Source organism: Neomonachus schauinslandi, chromosome 15 (genome assembly GCF_002201575.2).
Source record: "Neomonachus schauinslandi chromosome 15, ASM220157v2, whole genome shotgun sequence".
In the NCBI taxonomy this organism is placed as follows: Eukaryota; Metazoa; Chordata; class Mammalia; order Carnivora; family Phocidae; genus Neomonachus; species Neomonachus schauinslandi.
The window spans coordinates 42,525,485-42,546,726 of NC_058417.1; the positions used below are offsets into that span (position 1 = coordinate 42,525,485).

General features: G+C 55.2%; 1 protein-coding gene across 1 annotated transcript in view; it reads right to left on the reverse strand.

Annotated features, from left to right (window-relative positions):
- Positions 1-18,876: 18,876 nt before the first annotated feature.
- Positions 18,877-21,242, reverse strand: part of ARHGAP27 (Rho GTPase activating protein 27) — a 28,145-nt gene continuing 25,779 nt past the window's right edge. Inside the window, 5 exon segments of the mRNA XM_044921839.1 lie at positions 18,877-20,319; positions 20,427-20,532; positions 20,687-20,821; positions 20,905-20,982; positions 21,144-21,242. Coding sequence (XP_044777774.1) covers positions 20,142-20,319; positions 20,427-20,532; positions 20,687-20,821; positions 20,905-20,982; positions 21,144-21,242 — 596 coding nt within the window. The 3' untranslated portion in view covers positions 18,877-20,141.

Consider the following 21,242-nt stretch of genomic DNA (forward strand, 5'->3'; position numbering starts at 1 on the left):
CCTGTCCCTCCTCTGGGAAACTTCTTGTCCACCCCAGCCAAAGCTGACCTTTCCCTCTTGGGTCTCAGAGTCCAGCCCAGTGCCGGCACTTGGGAGAAAGAGAACATGATGATTAGCAGGCTGACCAGAGGCTCCAACTTGGAGCCTTGACTTGGCCTTGACTTGGCCACTGGGCAGCGGTGTGACCTCTGACAGATTACTCATCCCTCTTGTGCCTCAGTTCCCTCATCTGTAAAGGGGCATAACAGTAATAACCCTCCCACAGGGCTGGTGTGGGGATTAGAGGATGTGGCCTGGCATAGATAAAATGAGAGACACGCATTTTGCATGGGACATAGCTATGCTAAAAAAATTATTTCTTGTTTACCTGAAATTCAAATTTAACTGGGTGTCTTGTATTTTTATTTGCTAAATCTGGCAACTTTATTCCCCAGTGTATGTTAGCTGGTACTTTTCCTTTTTTAAGATTTTATTTATTTATTTATTTATTTATTTATTTATTTATTTATTTGAGAGAGAGAGAGAGCTCATGAGCTGGAGGGAGAGGGAGAGAGAATCTAAAGCAGAGTCTGCTCTGAGCACAGAGCCCAATTCGGGGCTCGAGTCCCAGGACCCTGAGATCGTGACCTGAGCCGAAACCAAGAGTCAGCTGCTTAACTGACTGAGCCACCCAGGCGCCCTGATTAGCTGGTATAGTAATAATAAATGTTGAATGATATGAAAAGCTTTTTATCATAGTATTTGTATGTACCTAATCTTTCCCCAGTAGATTAAACGTACTTTAAAAGCATTCATTCATTCATTCATTCATGCATTCACTTAACAATTATTTATTGGGCATCTCCTATATGCAAGTCACAGTCCCAAGCTTTGGGGATAGAACAGTGAGTCAGAACTAGTCCCTACCCTCATGGAGCTTCCAGTCTGGCAAGGAAGATGAATATTAAGCATGAATTACCCTACATGATTAATAAACATTGTGACAGGCCCCTAGATGTCCTAGTGGTAAGGTCAGGCTGGGTGGGCACCCGAGCCTGGGATTTGTCCATCTCCTCTCTCCCACTCCTGCCCTCAGTTTGCTGCGTGGTGGGTGGCTGGACGCCGTGCTGAGGGGCAAGGAGAGATGCTTGGAGAGATGCTCCTGATCCCTGGGAAGGAGGGTCAGTGTGCGCGGTGGTTCCCACAGTGGGGCTGACCCCCCCGCCCCCCGCCGGCCATCCACACTCTCCCCATCTTCCCTGGGAATGAGGTGAGGTGGGAGGGGTTGGGTCCAGCTGGGGAGAGACTCTGCCTGAGACCAAGGTGGGTCTGGGCTGAATCTGAGACTTCAGCTTTTGGAACACATCCTGTGTGTTTGTCCGGTTGGCAGGCTCTGGGTGGGGGCGAAGGGAAGGGGTTTGGGGTGAACCGTGTCTTTGCAGAGGGCAGTCAGCTGGTGATGTCAGTGGAGGGGAGGGCCTTTAAAGATCAACTGGCTTGACATTTGGTGGATGAGGATACTGAGCGCTTGAGAGGGAAGTGCCTTCTGAATGTCACGCAGATCTTTCCTGCTGGAGCTGCCACCAGAACCCAGGCTGACTCCAGGCCCGAGCCCCTGCCCTGCCCCCTCTCGACCGCAGCCCCCGTGGTGTTAAAGGAGAAGGCCCCGTGAGTTCACCACCCTCCTCCCCACTGGGAATCCCCAAGGAGGGGTCACCTGGGAGCCCACGGCCCCCCCTCCTCCCACATCCCCCAAGCAAGTTTCTGGGCAGTTCAGGCCCCGGGCCTTTGTCTGCAGCTCTGAGCAGGACCGCCACTGAAAGCCAACCTCAAACAACAAATGAGAAATTTGGCCTTGAAAAAGTTTCACTTCCCAAATTTCACTCTGGGGCAGGGATCTGACATCCCTAACGCTCTCTCACCCGTTCCTCTCGAAAACCCTGAGGAGCTTGACTTGTGACCTGTCCAGGCTCACTGAGGGCAGGGCCCTCCTCCTCCCTTCTCCCCGGGGCTAAGTACTGATCCAGTCCCCTCCCCCGCCCCCACCCCCCAGAACCACCCACCCAGCCCAGCGGCCCCCAATCCTCTGTGCGTCCAGGCTGGGATGTCCCTGAGGGACAGGACAGAGTTTTCACCGCGTTCGTGTTCTCTTTGTCCCCTCTCCAGGGCCACATCCACTGCCTTAGCGAAGACCCTTCCCTCTCTTTCCTGGCATTCTGGGATCATGGGGAAGTCCTGCCATCAGACATCCCCAGTTCACCTGGTGCCACCACTCCTAGCTACGCGTGGCAGTTCTAAAACCTGTCCACAAATTCTTTGGCACTGTGGCCATTGAGAAACGGGCTCTGTCTTCTGGCCTTGAAACTGAGCCAGCCTGATAATATGGTGACAATAGGGGTCCTCCGAAGTGCTGTGATACGGCTTCCAAGGCTAAGTCTTACGGATGCTCCAGCTTCCTTCAGCTTCTCCAGGGACATTCATCTTTGGAGCTCTGAGCCGCCATGTGGACAGTACAAAGTCTACCACATTGTAAGGAAGACCGCGTGTAGCGTCTGGCCAACAGTCTCAGCCAAGGCCTGAGCTGCCAGTGAGCATCAGCCATAGACAGCGAGGACAGCTGCGCTTAGAGGGGGATGGGCGGGGCGGGGGTGCCTGCCAGGCTGCTGGAAGCTTCTCAATCAGAGCCCACTGAGGAGTGGAACCTCGACTGGCCCCATGTGGCTAGCAGGCCCAGAAACTCAATTTTATCAGGGTCTTCAGAGAGAGGGATGGGCTCAGAGGGCCAGAGCCCCCCACATCTGAGCTCAGAACAGTGAGAGACCTTGGCTCTGGGGGCTGCCCCCATCTCTTGAGTCAGCACCCTCCCTTCCTATGGGCTCCAGCCCCCCGGGCAGAGTGCTCTCATGGTCACTGGGTTAGAAGGGACCAATGATTGGCCTGTTAAAGCACACCCACTCTCTAATCTATGTTTCTTTTATTTCTTTATTACTTAACTCATTCCCCAGGAGAGTTTGAACTCCATGAAGACAGGAGCTCACAGAAGTTTATCTGTGTTGAATTCTGCTTCATCTCCAGTACTTACAGCAGTGTCTGGAACATAGTAGGTGCTCAGTAAACACTCACTAGGTAAGTAAATGGCTGGATGGTGTGTCTGTTACTGGGAGGCCAGACCAGCTGTAGGCCAGGCATTGCTTGCTCCTCTGTGAAGTGGGTGCCATGATGGGGCCCATCCATCAGGGGTATTGGTGGTGACTTGAGGGATGGACTAGTGCTCATGCCTAGTGTGTTGCTAAAGCTCAAGTGGGGATTATAGGGATCGTTAGCATTATTGGCTGCCACAGGTTGAGTCTCCTCTGATCAGGAAGACAAATCCAGCCTCCCTGCTGGCCCTTGGCCCAGGCTCCATGAAGATTTCCAACCCATGAGCATATTTGGGCTTCTGACCCTCCAAGCAGATGAGGCACCTCCTTGTGGCTCCCACAGCCCCACCCCCCCAACCATGTGTTCCCCAGCCCTAGCTCTGGCACACTGGTCGCTTCTCAGTCTGGGAAATCTCAGGGCTTGAGGACCGGGCCTCAGCCCCTGTATCCCAGCGTCTAGCCCCACTCCTGCCCGGTGAGTGCTGGGGAATGGACGGTGAGGGGATTGAGTTGGTCAGAGCTTCCCCTGAGATTGCTTCATACCTTCGCATTCTTCACATTTTGACCCAAAACACCAGAGCTTCCCTCCATGACACTGTAAGGATTATTGTTCTGTGACAACAAGATGGTGGATCACAGGGCCAGTTTCTTCTCGGTTTCCTCCCCAAGCCGGAAGTGCCATGGGAGCGTGTCAAGAGGAAGGCGACAGTAGTGTTAACCAGGTCCCACCTGCACATACGGTTAAGGTAGCCCTGGCCCTCTGGGAGGCACCTGCTCTCTCCACAGCGAACACGGCGGGGAGACTGTGGGAGGCCTGGTGGCTGATCTAGTGCCCCAGGCTCCCCACCAACCCTCCTCGTGGTTGAAGAGCGATTCTGTGCCGTTAGGCTGGGCCTCTCTGGTGCCCACAGAGATTATCTGCAAAGGAGCAGGGGTGAGGAGACAGGGGGCCTGCCCTCCCCGGGCCCTTCAGGTACTTGCACCTGGGTCTGCGCGGCCTCGGGCCTGGCTGGGAGGGGACTCCCTCCCAGAGCGGGGGAAGGAGGGAGGGGGCTTGGGGAGATGGCTCTGCAGTTCTAGAAAAGCTAGTTTTAACCCTTGCTAAAAGGTAGGTAACTTCTGACCCTCCTGGGGACCCTCCCTCCCTCCACAGTGCCCTGTCCCACCACATGGCAAGGTTTCCACATCCTTCCCGTCCCCTCACCTTGTTGCCCGGCTGGCTCGTTCTGCTAGTTGGGAAGTCTGCCAAATGTCAGCTTGGCCCACCTCCCTGTCCAGGCCTCTCTCTCAACGCTTTTGCAGCCCTTTCTCGGGGCCTTGGGTTTCTAGGATACCCCCCTCCTGGCCCTGGGGGAGACTTCCCAGCAGCCCCAAGAGGAGGCACCTCAGGGCTGGGAGGTGGAGGGGGGCATCCTTCTGGTTTCCCCCATGCCTCTTACAAACCATTCCTTCTCTTCCTTCCTCCCTCAGCCCCCTGGCTCCGTTGAATGCACGCGAACCAGCTCTGTCCTCCAGGCCCCTGCCTGCCAGTGCCGGCACCCACCTGGCCACTCCCCTGCATTCTGGGGGCGCTCACTGCCTGCCTTCCACCCTGGCCTCGTTCTCAGTGACTCCAGCACTCACGCGACGCCCTGTCAGCACCCTGACCTCCTCGCCTCCCGACATCACTTTCTCCACTCTGCCCAGCTGCCTGCTCCCAGGGTCACCCTCTAGACCTTGTCCTTGCTGCTAACGGGACCACCCCTGGATTTCCACCCTGACCACACCTCTCCTCCTTCCAGCTCACCTTCTCTCGGGCAGGCTCCTTCTACAACCCCCCACCCGGTTGCCATCACCCCTCTCCTTGCCTTGAGGTCCATGGTCTACCATTTTGATTATTCTAGTGCAATAAACATGACTCTTGTTCCCTGCTCCCTTTGCCATTTTTGCCTGGCAGGGCCTCACGGTGGCCGAAGTCAGCTCTCCCCTTTCGCCCCACCGGCACCAGAGAAGCAGGAAGTTGCTGGGATAATCCCACAGCCCGGCCACCTGGACGCACCTTAACCTCAGATGGGCCCTTGGCCTGGAAACTGCTCCGTTTTCCTGGTGGGAACATGGACAGAACTGGTTGGGTGTTGGTGGGGTAGAGAAAGGATACGGGGAGGACTTAGAGATTTCTGGCTGGAGCAGTAGGGTGTGTGGTGGGGCCCGTTTTCTGAGACGGGGAAGATGGGCAGAAACAGGTTTGGAAGAGAAACCAAGCCTCCTCGAAGTTGGTCCTGAGAGTCTGGCCTCCCAGATAGATCTTAAGCCAGTGAAGGTCTCCCACCTTCGCTGCGTCCAGCTCGGCCCCGTGGTCTTGTTAAAGTAGCAGTCAGAATGCATCAGCTCCCCTCCTTAAACCCTTCTGGTGCATTCACGCTGGCTGCAGAATGAGTCCGAAGTCTCCAAGCCCTTTTCAGAGTCTGGCTGCTGGCTTCCTCTTCTACCTCCACCCCTTCCACTCTCCACTCTACCCCCATCGAACACACCAGTTCTTCCGCTATCCTGAGCACCTTCCTCTGCTTCTCCAATGCCACAGACACTGTCTCACCCCAGGCCCTTGGCACATACTGTGCTCACGGCCTGCCAGGCTCATGGCTGGTGACTTCCCTGATGTCACCTCCTTGGAGGGCCTTCCTGGACCACACAGCCAGCGAAGCCCCACCAGGCATCCTGTGTCACTCCCTGTCACATCACCGTGTTTGTCGTCTCTTGTACAGAATGTATCATAATCTGGGGCGCCTGGGTGGCTCAGTCATTAAGCATCTGCCTTCGGCTCAGGTCATGATCCCAGGGTCCTGGGATCAAGCCCTGCATCGGGCTCCCTGCTCAGTGGGAAGCCTGCTTCTCCCTCTCCCACTCCCCTTGCTTGTGTTCCCTCTCTAGCTGTGTCTCTCTCTGTCAAATAAATAAATAAAATCTTAAAAAAAAAAAAAAGAATGTATCATAATCTAAGGCCACCTTGTGAGTTGGTTTGAGTTTATTCTTCCACACCCCCTGGTGAGGGGGGCCTCATGGGTCCGGCCTACTTTACATTCCGGCACCTGGCGCATACTAAGTGCTCAATAGGTACTTGTTAAATGTAGAAATGAACGAAGGAAGGAAGGAATGGGGAGGGGTTCTTTTCTCTTAGGGTTGCTGTGAGGATGAGCTGTGAGAACGGGTGGGAGATTGCTCTGGAAACTGGCCTGCGTTGCACATGGTAGGTGTTTTGCTCTGTCACGACACTCGGCATGCGGTAGGTGCTCAATACGTGCTGGTGAATGAACTCATATGCCACGAGGCGGGATTTAGGGTGTGAAAGAAGTGTGGACAAAGTGTTGGGGGAGGGGGCCTCGTTAGAGAAGCAGGGGGAAGGCTCTGCTGTCCTGCCTGCCCTGCCCACCTCACGCCTCCCTTGTCCTGCCGCTCCTGCCCCCAGCCCTCCCTCCTAGAATGCCTCCAGAAGGGCCAGCTTCCACTGACCCCTCACAACGTGGCTCAGCGATTCCCCGACCCTTTCACATTCAGGCCTTGGGAACAGCTGAGGACAAGCATGAGGTCCCTGTCTCTGTGGAGCTTACGTTCTGTGGACTGATCAGCGATCAAAACACTAACCTCCCTCCAGGAAGCCTTCTCTAATTCTCCTCCCCAAATCTGGTGCCTCTTCTCGGACCACCCTCAGGCCCCTGTGGCCCTCCCCTACTACACTCACCACCACGGGCTGTGAATTTCTGTGGGGATCTGTCTCCGCTTAGAAGACAGGAGGACCCGGATTCTTGTCTTTTCCGTCTATTATCCTGACGGGCATGGGTCTTGGTGGGAACTGTACCTTTGGGTCGCATTCCCGGGGCTGACAAGGGGAGGGGCAATGTTCCCTGCCGAGGGCCATGGTGGGCAGAGCCGCGATGCCGGGTGAGGGCCTGCGTGTTTGGGGAGAGCGTGGGGTGCAGGACAGTGGGGTGAAGTGGCGTGCGGGTTGGTGCCACATCTTAGACGGCCGGACAGGTTTCAAATGGAGTCCTGTAGCACTTGTCTTGCTAGGGGCTATGTCCCGATTTATGAAACCACCGAGGAAGCCACGAACTCGGTCACATGTGAAGTCACATCTGACCAGGTTGTCCCACTTTCCCTACTGCCCGACTGAAGACTTGTAACAGTTTAAAACTAAGTGGCTCTGCTTCACACGGCAAGTGCCTGGCTCAGGGACCTGTTGGGCCACCAAGAGGTTAAGTAGCAGTTGGAAGCACTGTCATGGGTGACCTATCCATATAGGGTGGTAAAGGGAACTGGGATGACTTGGGGACATCCCTAACCTTTGAGGCTGACGTCACGGTGATAACCACTCACCCACAACACATCTCGTGGTGCCAGTTCTCCATAGAGGTGGTTGAGGTCCCTAATGCAGGGCTCCGTGGCTGATATTCTCATGAGCATGCAGAAGGAACCCGCAGAGAAATTAGAACCATTTCGAGAACTGTTCACTTCTTTTCGTGCAGCAAGTGTGTATCTCCACCCTCTTGTATAAGCAGTTGCCAGGAATAGCAAACCGTGTAAACTCTATGTGCTCGTGGGAGGGATGGTGAAGACGAAGCAGGGTGAATCTCATGGGGGGCGGGGGGAGCATCACACAGGAGGAGGTGCTTAAGCCGGGCATCGAAGGATGGGCGATGTGATGACCAGGTGGAAGGGTGTTCCGGGAGAGGGAAGAGCATGAACAGAACTTGGTGTGAAACAGTACGGCTTGTTCAGGGAGCAGCAGGCCGCTGGATGTGGCTCCATTTATCAAGTCCCCCTCGTGTGCCCAGGGCTGGACTACTTCCTCCCACTGATCAAGCCCATCGCCCTCTAAGGTGACTTTTGTAGAGGAAGGAGCTGGTGCTTACGGAGGTTATGTAACTTGTCTCAAGTCCCACAGCCAGTGGCAGAGCTCAGGTTCAAACTCAGATTCATCAGATCCCCGGATCTGTGCTCCTCACCACCATACCAAATTGCCCTATAACATGATGTGGGACCTGAGGAGCCAGGGGTGGCCATTTGGACTTGATTCTAGAAGGTTGAGTCTCCGAAACGCCTGACATTTGCACTCCACCTTCGAGAGAGCTGGTCACGTCTCAGACTTTCATTTCCTTAAGGCTTGCCTTCAAATGTTTTACTTTTTTAAAAAGTTAAGTAATTTTTCTTGATGTATACCATACATACGAAGGAGTACACAGCTCAATTAATTTTCACTCATGTTAAAAACAGTAGTTTTTTCACCCAGGTCAAAACCAGAACATTCCGAGCCCCTCAGCAGCCAGCCTTGCGCCTCCTCCCAGGAACAACCCCACGGGCAACTCTTCTTCCCGTTGTAACAGCAGTTAGTTTTGTTTGCTTTTGAACTTCACTTAAATGGAACCATAAAGACTGTTCTTTTTTGTGTGTTTGGCTCAACATTTGTGTAGTTTAATTTATTCATTCTCACTTCTATACAGTATTCCATTATATGCATATACCAGAATGTATTAATCCATTCTACTCCTGACATATAGATTGTTTTCAATTTGGGGGCTGTTATGAATGGAGCTGCTACGAACATTCTGGTACATGACTCTTGGTGAACGCAAGCACTCATTTCTGTTGGAATTATACCCCGGGGGCTTGAGCTCCCGGGTCAGAGAGGAGTATGGGTACGCTCTGCATCAGTAGACCTGGCCAGTGGCCCAAAGTAGTTAACAGTTTACAGCCTACTACCAGTGAATCAGAGTTCCAATCATTCCACATCCTTGCCAACATTTGATACTGGGAGTCTTTTCATTTGAGTCCTAGTGGGTGTATGGGGATATCAGATTGTAGTTTTAATTCACATCTCCCTCATGACTCATGTGGTTGAGCTCCTTCATCTGTTTATTGGCCACTTATATATCTTCTTTCTATGAAGTAGGTAAGTCTTTGCTCATTTTTCTATTTGATTTTTTAAAAAGATTTTATTTATTTATTTGACAGTGAGATACACAGCAAGAGAGGGAACACAAGCAGGCAGAGTGGGAGAGGGAGAAGCAGGCTTCCCTCTGAGCAGGGAGCCCAATGAGGGGCTTGCGATCCCAGGACCCTGGGATCATGACCTGAGCCGAAGGCAGACGCTTAACGACTGAGCCACCCAGGTGCCTCTCTATTTGATTTTTAATTTCTATTGATTTTTCTTTTTCTTTTCTTTCTTTCTTTCTTTTTTTAGAAAGGGAAGGGGGAGGGCAGAAGGAGAGGAAAAGAGAGAACCCTAAGCAAGCTCCACGCCCAGTGCGGCAGAGTCCAACCTGGGGCTCGATCTCACAACCCTGAGATCATGACCTGAGCCAAAATCAAGAGTCCGGCACTTAACCGACTGAACCACCCAGGTGTCCCAATTCTTTTTGATAAGTAAGAGTTCTTTTTATATTCTGGATGTTAGTCCTTTGATAGTCATATGGTTTGCAGTATCTTTTCCCAAATAAATTACTTTATGGATCATTATTAGCATAATGAAAAAACCAGTACCACATGTCACAGATAGTAGGTGACTATAGAATACGTAAAATAAAAAAAAGACAATGTCGTTAATATCTGCTGGCAGCATGGCTAGAGTCCTGACCCCTGGTAAGTGATTAGCAAGTCAAAAAGAAGTGTTAAAGACACCAAGGCCAGAAAGAATTAGTAAAGAAATAACTCTCTCATTTTGCAACTCCATATTAATTATCACCCTCGAGTACCCTCTGTCCTTGAACCTCCTGTAATTATGTCATCTGCCACCCACTGTGTGAGGTCTACGCTTTGGGAAACACAACTGTAGGGGATAGGAATGCAATAAGGATCTTAAATAAAGGTTGCCATAATGAGATGGATATTTTCGAAAAATCGTTCAGGCGGCAATGCAGGTAACAGTAAAAGTAGAGGTGAGAAACCCAAGTTAGGAGCAGTTGAGGAGGCTCAGGTCTAAGTACCAGGGACTGGGGTGTGGGTGTGAGGATTGGAAAGACAGGAGGTAGAACCTGGGCACTGAAGTGGCTGATGGATGTGTTCAGAGGGGAAAAGATGTCTGCGTGACTCAGATTTCTAAGTTGGAGGGTTGGGAGAGGAGAGGTAGCAAAGACTGGAGAAGCAAATTGTGGGGAGGGAGGAGATGCTGAAACCAGTCTGAGATATGTTGCATTCGAAGGGTTCCAGCACCTCACCGCAGAAGTCCTCATTCATTCATTCCACAAATAGTTACTGAGCATGCGCCCTTGTCAGAGGTCAGAACCATCAGTCAGACAAGATTCCTGCTCTGATGGAGCTCACCGTTCATGGGGAAGATAGTGGGGAAAACAGGTAAGGACAAGCAAGGTATGCAAGGGGCTTGGGGCGTTGGGCGGCGGGGTGAACCTGGGGCCTGTGTAGGTGAGCTTGCTAGGGAGGGGAACAGAGTGGCAGAGGGGAGGGTGCAATGCGAGCAGTTAGAGGCAGCGGGGAGAGAGCACTCCCCACAATACTGGTTAGCAGTAATCAGAGGGGAAAAAGGTTGGAGCAGGTCACAAGAAGAGGGTTTCAAAGATCTGTCCACTGACGCATTCACTCACTTATTCAATCAGACTTTACTTGGCTCCTTCCCAGCACCAGGCTCACAGGAATCAGAGACGAACGAGAAGTCTCTGGGGGACGCAGATGTATAAAGGACAAATTATTAGGCAAGGCTGCGTGCGGAACATTCTGTCGTGGAAGTACATGTGACATAAGTTGTGGGCGCACAGAGGCTGGGAATTCACACTTTTGGAACCCCCTGGGTATTAGGCACCGGGAGAACTTCCCGGAGGAGTGGGCACGGAGCTAGAAAACAGGCGCAGGGCCGTTGATGGAGAGGGGACGCCTTGAGCCAGGGCGTGCAGGTGGGAGGCTGCGGGCCATGCTGGCGTCGGGGCAGCCGCGAGCACGCGAGGGGTGGAGCACGCCAGTGGACGAGGAGCCCGGGACCGGGTTAAGATCACGGAAAGTGGGTTGAATTCAGAAGGCAACGGGCCAGCGCAGGTTTTGAGGACAGTGCCCACAACTGGGCACTGTTCTGCCGTCGGACAGGGCCCGGAGTCCCTGGGAATGCTGTTTCTCTTCCCGGCTCCCAGGGTTAGCAGGTGCCGCACACAGTAAGTGCCCACTCTGCGTTTCACAAAGTCGGGCTCTATACAGCCCAGCGCGCTCCATCAGCTTGCTGTTGGGGGACGAGCAAATGGCCGTAGGCAGCTGGCGAGGAGGCATGCAAGTGAGGGATAGAGTACGGGACAGAGGGGTTAGCACATGTTCCGGGAGAGTTCTCTGAGAAGAGAGCAATAGTCCTGGGTGGGGAAAGGTGGATGGGACAGAGCTGCCAAGGCCCAGCCCAGCGGCCTGAGCTCAGAGCCACCCTCTGACGGGGAACCCCGGGCTGGTGGAGGGCCAGAGCCTCTCCATCCGCGCCAGACCGGCCCACTGCCGCCGGTCCTGGCCTCTCCTCAGCAGCTCCTCCACTACACCTCATCAGCCTCATCCCCGAGTCTTGCCGCTCAGGGCTGCCCTGAAACTTGGGGCTGGGGCCCGGAGGGGGACAAACCCCAGAGTCCTCTGGGTTGGCGCGTACAGCAGCCCAAAGTGCCCTGGAACGCTTCCTGGCGGTCACCGCGGGGAATCACCCCTCGGACAAAAGACCTCTGGCGCCCCCTATTGTCAGCCGCGCTCCAACAGCCCCAATCCCTCGTCCCTGCTGGTCGACCCTGACTCATAGGGCCTGGACACATCTAGGGCCATTTCCAGAGGCCGGGAGCCCTGCAGGGATGCAAGTCTGACTTGTGATACTTACCTGGACCCCAGCAGCTTCCTAATTGGTCTTCCTCCCTCCATCTGGGAGGACCTCTTTAAAATTCTATCTGTGGAATACTACTTAGCAATGACAAGCAGTGAACCGTTGATACTCAGGAGGACTCGAATGGATCTCAAAGACATTACACCAAGCCCAAAAAGCCAATCTCCAAAGGTTGCATAATTTATGATTCCATCTATATAACATTCTGGAAACGGCATAATTATAGAGACGGAGAGCAGACAAGGTTGCCAGGCATTAGGGAAGGGGAGGGAGGATGTGCCTGTGAAGGGGCAGCATGAGGGGTATCTTTAAGCTGATGGAACAATTATCTTGATTGTGGTGGTGGTTAGATGAATCTGTACATGTGATAAAATGTCATGGAATTATACACAGACATACAAAAAAAAAAAAAAGGAGTGCAGGTAAGAAATGGTGAAATCGAGTAAGTCTAGTTAATCCTACCGTGCTAATTACTTTGCTGGTTTCCACGGTGCACCATGGTTATGCGCGTTGCCCCCGCAGCCGGTGGGGGGGGGGGCGGTGAGGCGGGAGGAAGCTAGCGGATGGCACCTGGGACCTCTCTGTACTATTTGTGCAACTTCTTGTCCGTCAAGAATTCTTTCAAAATAAAAAGTTTATGAGGAGAAGAAAAAGCATAACTGGCCTTATCATCCACCTGCTCGTTGACTCGGGAGCACCTGGTGGCCCGTGGAGGAAGAAGTCCATGAAAGGAAATCTGTCAACTCTTTTAATGAGCCAAGCCCTCCTCTGAGGCTGGGGAGGAAGAATACCCTCTCTGAGGAAGGTATAGGGGCGGACCTCACAGCCGGGATCCCGCCTTGCCCCGCTGCACTTGTTAATCCCAACGGGTCCCCTCCTGTCCTGGCCTGAGGGGGGCGCTCTTCTTCTTCTGATGCTTTGGCTCCAAAACGGACAAAGGAGCCTTCCCTTGGCACTGCTGGGACTCAGGCTGAAGTCATGAAGAAACACTGCTCTGGAGCTCTGGGAAACCAAAGGGTCCCAGTCCCATGTGCTGTCCTGCCCCCCCAGATATTCTGGCTGCACCTGGAGGCATGTCAGGACTCATCTGCTTCTGGCTTTACTGGCCCCCCCTACAGGGGCTCTTCTACCCCAAGACCCAGGACCATCCTCAGGCCTGAGGAATGAAGACGAGCAAGGCTTCACAAATGTTCCTATACCAGGTTCTGGGGCGTGCATCTTGCACATATAATTGTAAGAAGTCTCTGAGGTAAGCACGAATGTCCTAAGTTTACAGATAAGCACACGGAGGTGAACAACTTGCCCAAGATCACTTGATAGGAAATGGCAGAGCTGGGGTTTGAATTCTTGGCTGTCTGCCTTTTCACATAATGCCTCATCAGCAGGTATTTACTAACACTTGTCAGGTACCAGGCACTCTGCTAGGTGCTAGGCTTACAAAGGTGAGCATAGGAAGATGATACTGAGGTTTATAGCATCACAGAGGGCAGACAGCAATAAATAATCAGGGTATGTGCTTATAAAATGATAAGCTAAGATAAGAGAAGCATGTGGGTCTCAATGCATAACAAAGAAAGCTGACCTAGCTGAGTATTCAGAGGAGATGCCTGAGGAAAGGTTACCTGAGCAGAATGCAAAAGGATGATTAAAGCAAAGGGGAGAAGAGAACTGCAGAGAGGGTACAGCACATGCAAAGGTCCTGGGGCAGGAGGGATCATGAAACATTTCAGCAACCAATGGGAGGTTAGCGTAGTTGCGGTGCAGAAACCAGGAAAGCAAGTAAGGCACAGGCCCAGCAAGTGTTTACTGACTGTTTATTCTGGGAGACTCTGTTCTCAGAACCTCAAAAGTAGTATCTTCTGTAATCTTCACAATTATGCTATGAGGTTGCTACTGCTATCAGCAACCCCATTTTCCAGATGAGAAGACAAGGACACAGAGGAATGAGTTAATTACTCAGAAGCATCTAGCTGGGGTGTTGTGGAGCTTAGATTTGAATCCAGACAGTCTGGCTCCAGAGCCCATGCTCTGAACCACTAAGCTATACTGCTCCACTAAGGGAAGCTGAGGAGTACACAGGGGACAAACCAGGCAGAGCCTCAGAGGCCATGTTAAAGATTGTCTTTTCCTAAGATGAGCAGAATGCTTTTTGAGCAGGGCAATGATAGAATCAGGTTTGTATTCTTATTTATTTTTTATTTTTTAATTACTTAACTATTTTTATTTTTAACTATTATTACTTAACTATTTATTTATTTAGGTTTGTATTTTTAAATGAGTGTGGGTGGGGTGGGGGAAAGAGGGTGTGGGGTGGGGAGGGCCTGGAAGGTACTGCAGTGATCCAGGCAGGAGATGTGAGCCTCTGAGACCAGGTGGGCCACCATTGGAGAGAAGTGGAGGCAGAACTGACAGGATGTGGACATAGGTCAGGTGCGGAGGGTGGAGAGAGGGGGAGAGGGCGAGAAGCCATATACTCCTAGGTTTCTGACTTGCCCAGCTTGGAGGATACGGCAGCCATTTCCTGGGACAGGTAAAACCCTGGGGGAGGGCTAGGTTTGGGGAAGATCATGAATGCAGTCTGAGGACTGTCCCCGGCAGGTGTCAGGTTGTCTGGGAGCCACGGGTCTGAAGCTTCTAGGAGCAGTCATGCCTAGTGCTACGGAGCAGTGAGTCCCCGATGCCCTGGGTGTGGATGGGATCACCCAGGGAGGGAGTACAGAGGGAGAAGAGGGGGTGGTCAGCAGAGACAGGATGTTCCCGAGGGGACTGCTGATATGTCCAGCAGGTATCGATGTGGGATCATTGGTGAGTTTGAGGGGAAATTCAGGAGTCTGATGGTGACTGAGGGGGACGGGCGAGAAGGAATGGAGAGGAAAGAGCTTGCTGGATGCTGTAGTGGGAACACTTATTTCTGCAGCTGTCGGGGGGCGGTGGCGTTGACAGGTCCCATCTGAGCCGCTCTCTAGGACATGCCTCGGGCTGAAGAGAGTCTCTTTGCCCAAATTCATGGGCCTTCCCCCACCCCGCCAAGGCAAGCCTCGTCCAGTGGCTGGATGATAAGGCCGTTTGAGGGTCTGCCCCCCCAGCCACGACGTGGGCCACCGCCGAGGCGCTGAGGCTGTCCCAGCTCCAGAGCTGCCTGCGGGTGGGGTCAGTGGAGGCCTGGATGGGCCTGCATCGCGGCTCAGTTTCCCCTCAGCCTGATCCTGCAGCCTTCATCCTCCTGCCCCCCACGCCAGGTGTGGTGCTGAGGGCACTCCCCAGTGACTTTCTACATGCTTCTGTCCACTTCTCAGGAGTTCCGCTAGAGACAGCAGTTCAACGAGGAGCAGAGCAAGGTGGCCATGGCGGTGGATAATTTCTGGAAAAGGGAAGAGGTTGACTGTGTCCTGGAGAGATGTCTGCTCCGAGGTACCAGGGGCAGGGAGGCAAGGGAGGATGTGGTGAGGGGGTTGTGAGCTCTGCTGGTGGGATGTGAAGCGTTTCCATTATTTCTGTGAGGTAGAGGTGAGGTCCTCTGGAGAGAGAGCGGAGAGGGAGCGGGAGAGGGAGAGGAGGAGGTGCGGAGGGCCGGAGGTTTGAGGAGAATGAATCCCCGAAGCAGCTGCTGCAGAAAGTGGGAGAGAACAGAAACCCTCTCACGTTGCCTGTGAGAATGTAAAATGGTGCAGCCACCATGGAAAACTCTAGTTTGGCAGTTCCTCACAACGTTCAACACAGAGTGACCATCTGACCGAGCGGTTCCACTCCCAGGTGTGTGCCCAGGGGGATTAAAACATATATGGATGGACTGAATGTTTGTGTCCCCCCAGATTCATATGTGAAGCCCTAACTCCCGATATGGTGGTGCTGGGAGGTAAGGCCCTTGAGGATGGGGCCCCCATGATGAGATTCGTGTCCTTGTAAGAAGAGGTGCACCTGGGTGGCTCGGGTCATGATCACAGGGTCGTGGGATCGAGGCCCTTGAAGGGCTCCCTGCTCAGTGGGGAGCCTGCTTCTCCCTCTCCCTGTGCCCCTCCCCTGCATTTGCGCGCACTCTCTCTCCAAAATAAATAAATCTTTTTTTTTTTTTTTTTTAAAGAAGAGACAGAGGTGAGCTCTTTCTCTGCCATGTGAGCACACAGCAAGAAGGCAGCCGTCTGCAAGCCAGGAACCCAGCCTTCACCAGAACCCCTCCACGCCAGCGGCCTGATCTGACGCTTCCAGCCCCAGGACTGTGAGAAATCATTTCTGTTGTTTAGGCCACCCAGCCTATGGCATTTTGTGATGGCGGCCCGAGCTCAGACTGTGTGTCTACATAAAACCTCGTACATGAAATAGTCAGCATTATTCCTAATAGCAGAAAAGTAGAAAAAACCCAAATGTTCATCAATGAATGAATGAAGAAAGAAATTCGGTGTCTCCATACGATGGCATTTACTTGGCCGTAAAGAGAGCGGTGAAGACATGCTGGCCCAGAGCCTAGTGGGGAAGGGCCCGAAATGGAAGCACACTTACAGAGCAGGGAGGCCAGGGTGCTGAGAGCTGGGGGAGGTGGGTGGTGGTAGTGGTGAGCTGCGGGGAGGAGGGGGAGGAGGGGGAGGAGTCAGGCAGGTGAAAGGGAGGAAGGCAGGGTGACTGGCAGTCCTTGGCATTGAGGCTGGGACAGCCTGGCTGGGAGCTATAGACAGGGGCACAGCTCGTGTGCAAAGAGGTGGGAGACGGGCTGGGAATGGCCTTGGAGGCCACTTGCTGAAGTGACAAGGTCAGATGGCTGCTGGGTGGAGGATGAAACCTGGAAGAGAGGAGCCCATTCAGAGAGCACTGGGCCACCGAGGCGAGAGACTGAGGGGGACGGGAGGCAGACCCCAGGAAGAGTTACAGGCGGAAGGTAAGGACGAGGTGGCTGACTGGCTCTGGGGGAGGGGGGAGGAGACTCTGGTCAATGGAGGGGCCATGCCTCACAACAGGGAGAAGGGCTGGGCCCGGAGTTTCGTTGCGGGCAGGTTGCACTCAGGGTGTCCGACAGCCATCCATGCAGAGCTGTCCTGTAAGCAGGTGGCCATTTGCACTTGGAACTCAGGAGAGAGTGGTCCTGGCTGGTGAGAGATTTAGGTGACCCGTGTGCAGGTCTGGTGCCTGAGTCCCCCGGATGGAATGGATGAGGGCCCTTAGGGAGGGTGGAGGGGAGAGGGCCATGGGCTGAGGCCACAACCCAGCGGGCATCACTATTTACACTATTACAGTGGGCAAAGACCCATGATGCTGCAGGCAAAGGGACAGCGAGCTTCATGGGGGGACAACAGGCAGTTCACGTGTCCACTCGCATGAGGATCGGGTGCTCCCGTCAGACTTGGCAACCAGGTGGGCACTGGTGGCCTTTTCTGGGGCAGCTTCGGGGGCAGATGCCAGGCTGTAGGAGGGTCCGGAGCATCTGCTGAGAGGGGGCAGGCTTGGGGAGAGGGCCTTCGGGACAGCCCTCATCCACTGTGCACTTATTTTTCGCTCTGTCCCCCAACCGGCTGGTGCTTCAAGAGGGCAGATACTATTTTTATGTATCTTTGTGTCTCACACAAAATCCAACTCATTCCAAACATATTCAGTGAGCACTGTGCACGGTGTTGAGGATTCACGGCTGAGGCCACACGTCTGGTGGCCCTCAGGCTGCAAACGAAGCTCTGGGCAGGCTCTGCCGCCCGTCTGCCCCGTGACCGCCGGTGAGTTATGACGTTGTCTCTCTAGGAGTTTCCTCACTGGCAGTGGGTGATTTCTGCAGCTCTTCCTGGTGGCAAAATATGATGAATCTGGGACTTCTTCGCCTGCTGCTACATGGTTTGCTCAGCAAGGCCTTGGCAGTGTCAGAAGCCTGGGGTGGGGTGAGGATCAGACAGTGCAGGGGGAGCTGACACTTCCCAAGGCCTCCCGCCTGCTGTCCTGCCACAGACCCCCGTTCGTTGTGGCCCACAAAGCCCTGCACACCCTGTCCCCCATCAGCCTCTCCAGCCCCACCTCGCCCCCATGCTCTCGGGTTGTGTGGGCTCTTTGCAGATTTTGTTCTCTCTATGAGCCTTCCCGCCGCAGAGTCTTTGCACATGCTGTTCCCTCTGACTAGACACGCTTCCCTTAATTCCTCACCTTGTCGACTCCTCTCCATTTTTTAGTGCTGGGCCCAGATGGGGCTTCTGCAGAAGCATCTCAGGTTCCTGAGGGACAGTGACACCCAAGCGACCCACCTTCAGAGCACCCTGCACTTTCTCTTACTTTTGTACACAGGAATGTAACCAAGTAATCAGTTGTTTAACATCTGTCCCATTCTGTCCTTAGACCTGGGGGTGAGGAACCCTTGCCCTGCTGCACGTCCCCCGCTTTAGAAGGCTCTACTCTTGACCTTCTCAGTCTGTGCCCTCTCCCCACAGGATGAGGAACCTGTGGGGCCTCTTGGAGCCCAGGCCCTTCTCTCTGGACCATGCCCCTGATATGCAAGACCGCAGAAGTCCCTGCCCCAAAAGCCCATTCCCTGAAGGGTGGGCCATGTGGGGTGGCCGAGGGGCAGCAGGGGGCAGGGGACATGTGGCAGTTTGTGCTAGTGGACTGGACTGTCCCCATGTGTGCACGCAGCCTTCCCCTGGGGCAGGATGGCTCTGAGGGCAGATACAAGGGGCAGGCTGCTCTTCTCACGCCAATGTGCCCGGGCACAGAATTCAGAAGGGTCAAGGAAGTGTGGGCTGGAACCTCGTCTTCTAGGTCACCACGAAAGTATATTTGTCAAAGTAGGAGAATAGAACATATTTTATTGAACAGTTATAACTTGATTTGTGACTTTACAGTATTTCCACGTATGGCGTGAGGCCTCTTTTTGTACTCGTGTCCCGGCCCTGCTGGCATGTGGGGTGGGCATGGGTCTGCACGCGCAGTACCCCTGCCCCAGAGCACTGTGCCTGGCACAGAAGAGCAGATAATAAATATTGGCTGTGAGAGACAAACGAGATGATCCAAGTGAAACGCTTGGCAGGGTGCAAATGTCAATAAATAGTAGCTATTATTGTTTGCCGAACAGACAAACGGTAGGTAGGGCGGGGGGCCCGGACCCAGAAACTGAGGTGGTTTGTGTGTGAGGAGGGAAAGGGCATGGCTGTCCCCAGGGTTCACGCTTCCTTTTCCAGAGGCCGTACCCACCTTCCCCCAGCCCTGCAGGCCTCTCGTAGCTCCTCAGGACAAGGTGGGCACCGGGCAGGCCGAAGGACAGCCAGGCACTGAGAGGGGCTGGGGGGCTCCTGCCAGTGCTCTCTCCTCTCCCTGCCAGAACACAGCTGCCGCAGGCTTCCTGGCCGCCTTCAGGATCTCCCCAGGCCCAGACAGAAACCTCCTGCGGCACTTTCTTTCGCTTTGCCCGTCGGCCCATGGTGGGCTGTGCAGGGGGCCTGGAGGGGAGGCGCAGCTGAAAGGACTGCCGGCGCCCTCCCAGGAGGCCTGGTGTGAGAGCAGCCTGGACGGACCCTGAACGGGTCACTTTGCTGCCACCGCTGCCTGCCTCTCTGCGATCGTGCGTGGGGACGGTGCGGGGGAGGCGGCCAGGGCGGGGCACACACTGAGGGTGAAGAACCCGCGCACACAGCGCCCAGGGGTCGGGGAGGGCGGCGGCCGGGCCGGGGAGGGCGGCGGCCGGGCCGGAAAGCCGATGGGAATGGCCCCCGGCAGCAGCGGAGAGTGTCAGGTGGGAGTGAGGCCCGAGGCAAGGCTGGGCAGCAGGGGCGCTATAGGCGACTGCTCCGGGACTGACACGGGGCTCGGTCCCCACGGGCTGTCCTTGAAGGCCCCGCCAGGTGCAGGCCTGGAGAAGCCGAAAAGCCCCTCACCCACACTCCTCCTCCCAGCGCCAGCCGCCCCGGAAAAACAACTCTCACCCCAGCGCATTCTCTCTCTCACACACAGCAGGTGTCGCTGTAATGAAGACCAGAACCCAAGTAAGCCCCAAACGGGACAGGCGGGGGGGGGGGGGGGGGGGAATCACATTTTGCAAACTGCCCACCAGGGGTCACCATACTGCACCAAGGGGTGCAGATTTCACTTCGGCCTGGGGACCGCTGGGAGGCGGAGGGTCTCACAGAGGAGTCCAGCCAAGCGGCCTCCAACCGTCCGGCTTCCAAGGCAGGACCACTGTCGCCGCCCCCAGTCCCGGGTCCGCAGCGCCAGCCGCGGGGGCTGGGAGCAGGGGCCCGCGGTCAGTGCGGCGGGAAGATGTCCGAGCAGTGCTGCAGGATGAGCTCCACCACCTGGTTCTGGAACACCATGGTCATGGGCATGCTGGTCTCCTCGGTCTCGGGCCGCAGCAGCGTGGGCCCGAACACTATGGCCACGCTCTGCACAGACATGCGGTTCTGATCCCCGTGCTCGATCACCCTGCAGCGGGGAGCGGGGTGGGGAGGCGGACATCAGGGCCCGGAGCTGGAGGGGGCGTGGGGGTCCGCCCGCACCCGCCTCCCCATTCCCGCGGCTCGCCGGCTCACCGCCACAGGTGCTGGAAGAGCAGCCGCAGCGTGTCGTGGTTGGGCGCGGGCAGCGAGCGCACCAGGTCCCGCACACAGCGGCGGCGCTGGGCCTGGTCCTGCAGCTCTGCGCAAGGGAAGGGAGGGTCGGCTCGGCTCGGGGAACGGAGGGGCTGAGTCCCGGTGGCGGGGGAGGGGGGAGGAGTCCGGCCGAGGGGGTGCGGGGGCGGCCGGCCGGCCCCATCCCTACCTCACCCGCCCCGCCTCCCCCAGGCGCTCACTGATGGCCGCGATGAACTGGCGGAAGTGCGAGAAGGGGAAGAGGGGTTCCGGCAGCTCTCGAAAGAAGAGCTTCAGGGCCCCGGTGATTACGTGGACGTCCTCCCAGCGCCCGTCGTCCAGGTCCAGGCGCTCATCTGCGGCAAGGGAGGCGGAAGAGGCGGTGAGCACCCCTTGGTGCCTTCAGGCCCTGGGGTGAGGGACGGGAGCTGGGCCTCACCGTGGTCCACCTTATAGCGCAGCTTCTGGATGGTGGCCAGGTTTCCACTGATGCGGTACAGGCCGTCGATGTCCAGCCCTGGGGCAGAGGGAGGCGCTGACCTCGGCTGGGCGGGACGGGCCTAAAGCTCCTGCTCGGATTCCCTCTCAGGGGCTCCCGTTCCCCCCTCCCCGCGCCCCCCAACCCCAGGGGTCTCCGTCTTGGGGTCCGGGAGGGAGGCCTCCGGGCGCCGCGCCTACCCCGGGCCTCGACGGTGCGGATGCACTGCTGCACGAAGCGCGGCACGGAGCTCCTCTCGCGCTCACACAGCGCGGCGAGCGCGCAGCCGAACACCTGGT